The sequence below is a fragment of the Camelina sativa genome, chromosome 13 (assembly GCF_000633955.1).
Source record: "Camelina sativa cultivar DH55 chromosome 13, Cs, whole genome shotgun sequence".
NCBI classification, from domain to species: Eukaryota; Viridiplantae; Streptophyta; class Magnoliopsida; order Brassicales; family Brassicaceae; genus Camelina; species Camelina sativa.
The window spans coordinates 53,033-60,589 of NC_025697.1; the positions used below are offsets into that span (position 1 = coordinate 53,033).

A 7,557-nucleotide genomic window follows, 5' to 3' on the forward strand; every position below is an offset into this window, starting at 1 on the left:
AGGTGGAATTTACGGCGGAGAACCGGCGCGGTGGATTGCTGTTGGGAAAGTACGAGGTAGGGAAACTGGTGGGATGCGGGGCGTTCGCGAAAGTGTACCACGGGAGGAACACAGGGACGGGTCAGAGCGTTGCGATCAAAGTGGTGAGCAAGCAGCGGCTGCAGAAAGGAGGACTCAACCCAGCTAACATCAAGAGGGAGATCGCTATCATGCACCGCCTTCGCCACCCTTGTATCGTGCGCCTCTTCGAGGTCCTCGCCACCAAATCCAACATCTTCTTCGTCATGGAATTCGCCAAAGGCGGCGAGCTCTTCGCCAAGGTCTCCAAGGGCAGGTTCTGCGAGGATCTTAGCCGCCGCTATTTCCACCAGCTCATCTCCGCCGTCGGTTACTGCCATTCCCGCGGCGTCTTTCACCGCGATCTCAAACCCGAGAATCTCCTCCTCGACGACAAGCTCGATCTCAAGATCTCCGATTTCGGCCTCAGCGCTCTCGCCGATCAGATCCGCCCTGACGGCCTCCTCCACACCCTCTGCGGTACCCCGGCGTACGTCGCCCCCGAGGTTCTCGCCAAGAAAGGCTACGACGGCGCTAAGATCGACGTGTGGTCGTGCGGGATCATACTGTTCGTCCTCAACGCCGGGTATCTCCCTTTCAACGACCACAATCTCATGGTCATGTACCGGAAGATCTACAAGGGAGAGTTCCGCATCCCCAAGTGGACCTCCCCGGATCTCCGCCGCCTCCTCACCCGGCTGCTCGACACGAACCCTCAGACCAGGATCACAATCGAGGAGATCATCCACGATCCCTGGTTCAAACAGGGGTACGACGACCGGATGTCCAAATTCCACCTCGAGGACTCCGATATGAAACTCCCGGCGGACGAGACCGATAGGCGGATGAACGCCTTCGACATCATCGCCGGATCTCCGGGGTTCAACCTCTCCGGTATGTTCGGAGACGCCAGAAAGTACGACCGAGTTGAGAGGTTCTTGTCGGCGTGGACGGCGGAGAGGGTGCTGGCGAAGCTGGAGGAGATCGCGGGGGCGGAGAAACTGGAGGTTGCGAAAAAGGAGGCCCGGGGGATGAAAATAGAAGGGCAAAATGGTAATTTCGCAATGGTGGTTGAGATAAAGCAGCTAACGGACGAGCTTGTCATGGTCGAGGTGAGGAAGAGGCAAAGAGCCACCACTACTGCTGCATCTGGACGCGATTTGTGGACAGATTCAATCAAGCCTTTCTTCCTCGCCATACTGCACCACCACCACCCACAAGAACCATCGGCATCTCAAGTAAAATACGACGCCGGTTTAGTCTAGTAGGAACCAACAGTATCTATCATTCAGAAGAAAAAAAAAAATTATTACCCAATTAAAAAAAAAAAAATAAGTAAAATAATATCCCGGGTTATCTGTAATTGTTTTCTTTTTTTGCCCGGAGTATATTATATATCTCTGACATAATTTTAGCCATGAAATCCTTATTTTTAAGGATAATTTGGTAATAAGTATGTTTTCTTCTTATGTGTAATCACTATTATATTTTACATCAATGGAAAAAACAGATAAAAATTATCTCATTGGAGTACATTGCCCATCTATGGATGATCAAACAACAAAACCTTCACTGACCTAACGTACCGCGGATGTCAAGTATGCTATGTGTATAAAACACTCTTACTCATTGCTTTTGGATTTGCTTATTTTATATCCACCACTCATTTTTTAATCATACATACACTGATACACATTTCACCTTTTGAATAAACAGGTTGTTTTGAAAACTGGTAACTGCTGCGAGATTGCAAGTACAAGGACGTCAATAGGTGAGAGCCAACTGTGCATATTTGAGCCATGAACTACATTCACCTTTTTTTTTGATAAGTAGGGAGGCTGTCCTCATCACATCATTTGTGAATACTATTTTAATATATATATATATAGCTGGTGGACTTTAATATTAATCCTATCGCATACATGTGGTGTTCAGATAGTATACACCAATAATTCACTCATCAATAATTTCTTTTCCGGGGCGGGGGTATCCACTTTGAATCCATTATTCAATAATTCAACTTTAGCAGTTATGATTGCTGAAATTAACATATCCCCTCCTTTTCAATGCTATAATTTTGTAGGCTCCACGATCTAATATTATCCAGTTTACTCAACTCAAATCACATCTTAAACTTTTAAACCACTTTTAAAAATGGGTTAAATTAACTACTTAATTGTGGGTGTTATATGTAATTAACATGTCGACATGAGGAAAAGAAAACATAACTGCTGTGTAGAAAAGTAGGAAACACCCGAAGGCAAGAGTCTTCTTATTTAAAAAGTGGGTGGTGGTTTCCTTTGGATCTCTCTCTTTCAATCCAATCTGCTGGCCCACTGAATAGTAGGAACCGGATTAAGCAAGACCCCTAGAAAATTGACTCTGCTGCACTCATCTATGATTTTTGATTTGACCAACTGACAAATATGTATGGTGTATATCCATCCATCCGATTATGGGCCGAGGCGACGAGCGTGGTCCATTGGAGACCGTAAATTCATGGAGCTTGTTCCTTCCGGGTCGTTGTTTTACGAGTCGGGCCGATCAAAATCATCCAACCCATGTATGAACACATAATCTTTAACAAATTATAGTATGTGGNAGTTGGAAAATATGATGATGATGATGACGACGAATAAAACAAATTTAGGAAGCTCGACAGATCTAGATGTATTAAACCCTAATCATGGTGGATCACAAATCTCTAGACCAACGTCTTAACGATTTTGCAAGATAACACTACAACGCAGGTAACAATTTAACTGTTTCATTTATAAAAGAAAAATAATTCGAAACGAAAGTCCGCTTGCTTAACACGTTGTCTAATTGTTTAGATATATTTATTTATTTTCCCATAGTCCGACATACACACATAATCTCAAAACTACTTAATTGGTCCTTCCTCATACATATGTCATGAGTTCATCATTATTATTACACAGACACGCCTCCTCGAACACAAGAAACACTTCGTCTTAAAGACGAGACTCGAGAGAAAAATACACAAACTAGACAAACACTTTTTGGTAAAACAACAATATTAATAAATTGAACACACAGAAAAAGAATAGTACTATATGCTTCTTCAGTGCCAAGCCAATGCAATGTCGATCAAAGCCGGTCTTATGCTGTCCTTCATGACTCTCTTATACTCCGCCGTATCTCCATCGCTCTTCTTCAGCACCACCATGTGAAAGCTCGGCGCTATCTCAAACACCTCCGCTTCCACCACTGCAGCCTCAGCCGCCATCTTCACCTTCCATCCTTGTTCCTTCGTCCTCACTTTCATCTTCAGCTCCTTCCCTATCTCCACCAGCTTCTCTGTTATCTCAGACGCCTCTCTGTTCGTTGTAAACCTCATCTCCTCCTTCTCCTCTCCCTCCTCGAACAGCCCCGAGAGATCAAACCCCGTCGACAGCGATATTATCTCAAACGCGTTCAGGTTGATACACCGCTTCTTTTCCTTCTCTGCTGCACATGCGTTAGCGTTAGCGTTTGCCTCTGCGTCCTCTTCCACGTCAACGTCAACGTCCTCTTCATCAACCGATCCTTTCTTCTGCTCTTGCTGCAGGCCTTTCCGGAACCAGGAGCTCTTCATTATCTTTTCAGTTGATACTCTGGTGTTGGGGTTAGGATCCAAGATCCTCTTGAGCAATCTCTTTGCGCCAGGAGCAAACCAGTTTGGGAACTTGACCTCGGCTTTGCCAATCTTCTTGTACAGCTCCATCAGATTGGAATCACGGAACGGGAGATAACCGGCGAGCAAGACGAACAGTATGACTCCACAGGACCAGACATCGGCTTTGAAACCATCATAGCCTTTCCTGCTGATCACCTCAGGTGCAACATAGGCAGGGGTGCCGCACGTGGTGTGAAGCAACCCATCTTGCCTTCTAGAGTCGGCAAGAGCGCTCAGACCAAAATCAGACACCTTAAGACTCCCATCCTCGTCCAACAAGAGATTCTCGGGCTTCAGGTCCCTGTGGCATACCCCACGGCTGTGACAGTAGTCAACAGCGCGTACAAGTTGCTGAAAGTAGTTTCTAGCAACGTCTTCGCTCAGCTTCCCGGCAGAGACTTTGTTGAAGAGCTCACCTCCTTTAACGTGCTCCATGACGAAGTAGATTTTAGATTTAGTGGCCATGACCTCATGGAGCTCGACGATGTTAGGATGCCTAAGGAGCCGCATGACAGAGATCTCACGCTTAATCTGCTCGGTCATACCAACTTTGAGGATTCTTTCTTTGTCGATGACCTTAATAGCAACACTATCACCAGATTTCAGATGCCTGGCATGGTAGACCTTAGCAAAGGTACCCTGACCAAGAAACTTGCCGACCTCGTAACGGAGCATGAGCACAGAGCCTTTCTTCTCCGTTGACTCACTCACTCACAGACTAGACTAAAGACTATATCAAATAAAAAGAAAGATTTAAAAAGAAAAACCTAGAATATACTAAAATGATGATGAACTCAGGAGGAGGAGGACTCAGGAGGAGGCGAGAAGAGGATCAACCGTCTTCGCAGAGATCATGCTTCCAAGTGGCGTTTTTTTCTAGCATTCGAGGAAGAGGGATGGAACCAGGGGAGAAGGGTGGTGGAACCAGGGTTTAGGAAGCGGCGGGTGTCATGAGGGAAGAGCGAGGAGGACAAGGGCCCAAAGGGGGAAGGGATGTAAGAGATGGTGGTAGAGCAATTGTGTTCAGCTTTCAAATACATGTTTCTGCATTCCCTGGATCCGTAATTTGCCACACTCTTCTTCAATTAACACAAAACAAACCTCCTGAAAAAAAAAACAGAGAGATGGATCAAAAACAAAATGAAATTTTGAAATAATTCCACCAAACCCCAACACGGTGTTGGTTGGGGATTGAAAAGTAAAATAAAAGAAAAAAAAAAAAACAGAGAATCCTCTAGTTATAAACAGAGAGATGCAAAGCCGATTGAGTAAATCTAATGAGTAGAGACATCTAGGAACGGAACGGGTGAATTAAACAAACAAACAGATCCAGAGAAACAATAACAACGTCTCTTTTTTTTTTTTCTAACTTCAGATTTGGTTTTCTCCGACACGGAGGGAGATAATAATAGATCCATAGGAGGAGAAAGCAAGAATAGATAGATAGAGCATCGATATCTCCCAAGTAGAAGAATAAGAAATTACCTCCAATTTGATGAGAGCGAGCGGGCGCTGCGAAAGAGAGCGAGAGAGAGAGCGAGACGAGTTTTGTTTTGTTGTATGCGAGAGCGAGAGCGAGAGCGAGAGCGAGAGAGACAAATAGAAAAAGTGACGACGATTACGAAAACCCTCTCTTCCTCTCTCTCTCTATATATAGTTTTATACAAGAACAATAGTAGGACCACCAGGCTTAGCTGGCTGGCTTTAAGGGAGGATTTGCGAAAATGCCATTCTTAGTAAATATCCTTTTTCTAATTAAAACGAAACAGAAGAGAAGAGCCAACCTGTTTTCCTTTTTGGACTAACCCCGTTTCTTGGTCATATCATATCTTTTGATGTCTGCAAATTGCTTATTGGTTGGTTAATTGTGTCCCTATCAACTTGTGTGTTTTTCCGTTTAATTACTACTACTAATATTAGTATAACTTATCACTTCTTCTTCCTATCTTTCATCATTAGCTACCCTTTTTTTGCCACCAAACACTTTCTTTTTGTTTTTAATTTTGCCAGCTCACGAGATATGCATTTACTGTATTAATATCGTTTTCGAAACAATCTCATTTCCCTATCAAGGGATTTTTGTTTTAAGATTAACAAATAAGGTTACAAATCAAGTTGATAATGTACATAGTGACGAGGTGGCACGTAAGCGAGAATATCCTCCTCCAATGCTACCTTTTTAAACTTTAAAAGAGATATGGTGACAGGCGTCAACTTGCTCTCTCTCTCTCTTGTCTTTTACACGTGTCTGACATTCATTCGTTTCTGGGACCCTAGGCTGGTACATCAAAATCAGGTTGGCTGCTACCAACCACAACGGGTCGGGGTAACGTTTTAGTAGTTTTTTGAGAAGAAGAATATAGTTTGGTTACTACGACTACTGCACACACGTTTTGAAACTTAAGGAAACACAGACATGAAACTATTTCAATAAGGCCACGTATAATAAAATTATTAGCCAAAAAAAAAAGCTTATAAAATGGACAATGGGCCTTAAGCGTCTTTGAAAGCACACAAGAATCACGTTTTATTTTTTTTCCTTAAGTAGTAGTAATTTACATGATCATCAGTTACCAAATCAGTTTTGGCGATGCTGGCATGGTATGTGTGTGAATCAATTCACAAGGAAAACAAGGGTGTCAAATTTTACGAATCTGCTAATGGCTCCACCTCCAGCGCAGGAATGTAGTTCCCTTGGGTGGCTGGACTTGGACAGACGCGGAGTATAGAGCAGACGTCTTTCTTTTCCAGAAACTTCTCCAAATCCACAAGCATCAGAGGCCCGTATTCAAACACCATCTTCTTGCACTGTTGGGTACCATCCATCATTAAACAACACACTTCATTCATCATTAGCTCATGATCCACCATGATACTTTTTTTTTTTATTAACAAAACAAAACTCGCTTATATATGTATGTGGTTTGTACTATCAAAGTTCTGTTTAGTTAGCTAACCTTGTCCTGGTAATTGTTTAGCGACTTGCACTCCTTGAGAAGTAAGCGGATAATCTTCAGCTGCAAAATTAACAACAACAACAACAACAAAAGTCCAATCAGATCAGGCAGCACAGCAGTAGCAATATCTCTCTCTTTCTAAGTTATTATAGTAGCAGAAAGAAGGAAGGGTGCAAATGCAAACCTTAGTCTCAGGATCCTTGAGTTTGGAGACAACCCCAGAGACAGTCTGGCGGCAAGCCTCGCAGTTACCTTGATGGACTTGTGAAGCAACAACAAGAGCTTGGCAGAGGTTAAGCTTTTTGCAGATCTGGTCTGATTTGAGTACAGAGACTTGTGTGAAGAAAAGCTGGGTATAATGATCCACCGTTGAGAGACACTGCATCAAACACAACAGAGTTGAAGTTAATAATAGTAATATAGAAAGAAAGAAAGAAAAAAGAGTAATAAAAACTCAAAGATGGGGGAAAAAGAGACCTGTTTTTTGAGAGGAGGAATCTGAGAGCAGGTGAGATGAAGAGCCTCAACGAGAGCATTCTGATTGTCGTAATCTTGAAGGTAGTCAATGGCAAGGGTAACATATTTGTCACACAGTTCACAAACTTGGTTCTCATCATCATGAGCAGAGTCTGCACCAATCATATACACATAGCAACAACTCTATTAGATTAGATATTTAAAATCAAAGACAAACGTATGTTTACGTATGGGTGTAGCCTTAGGATCTGTGAATGATGAATGCTTATTAAAAAAAAAAAAAAAATTAGAATTCAACATCTGAAATGAACGGATTAACGAATTAAGAAAAAAAAAAAGAAAAAAGGCACGAACCGACAAGGATGATGGGGTTTCTAGTAGCAGAAG

The 7,557-nt window shown here is 43.0% G+C and overlaps 3 protein-coding genes across 3 annotated transcripts in view; 1 reads left to right on the forward strand and 2 right to left on the reverse strand.

Annotated features, from left to right (window-relative positions):
• LOC104737785 (CBL-interacting serine/threonine-protein kinase 14) overlaps positions 1-1,582 on the forward strand; it is a 1,934-nt gene extending 352 nt beyond the window's left edge. The window contains exon 2 of the mRNA XM_010458045.1: positions 3-1,582. Within this exon, the coding sequence (XP_010456347.1) occupies positions 3-1,322 (1,320 nt within the window). The 3' untranslated portion in view covers positions 1,323-1,582. The remainder of the gene's footprint in view (positions 1-2) is intronic.
• On the reverse strand, positions 2,884-5,372 carry LOC104734122 (CBL-interacting serine/threonine-protein kinase 15). The gene is made up of 2 exons (XM_010453632.1): positions 5,222-5,372; positions 2,884-4,840 (listed from the first exon to the last, which is right to left on the reverse strand). The coding sequence occupies exon 2, from the start codon at positions 4,409-4,411 to the stop codon at positions 3,143-3,145; it is 1,269 nt and encodes a 422-aa protein (XP_010451934.1). The 5' UTR covers positions 4,412-4,840; positions 5,222-5,372; the 3' UTR covers positions 2,884-3,142.
• On the reverse strand, positions 6,206-7,557 carry LOC104734123 (prosaposin; the record flags this gene model as incomplete). Its single annotated transcript, XM_010453633.2, is given in 5 exon segments — positions 6,206-6,544; positions 6,694-6,753; positions 6,878-7,072; positions 7,171-7,322; positions 7,525-7,557. Coding segments are annotated over 5 exon segments (602 nt in total), but the record flags the coding sequence as incomplete, so codon positions are not given.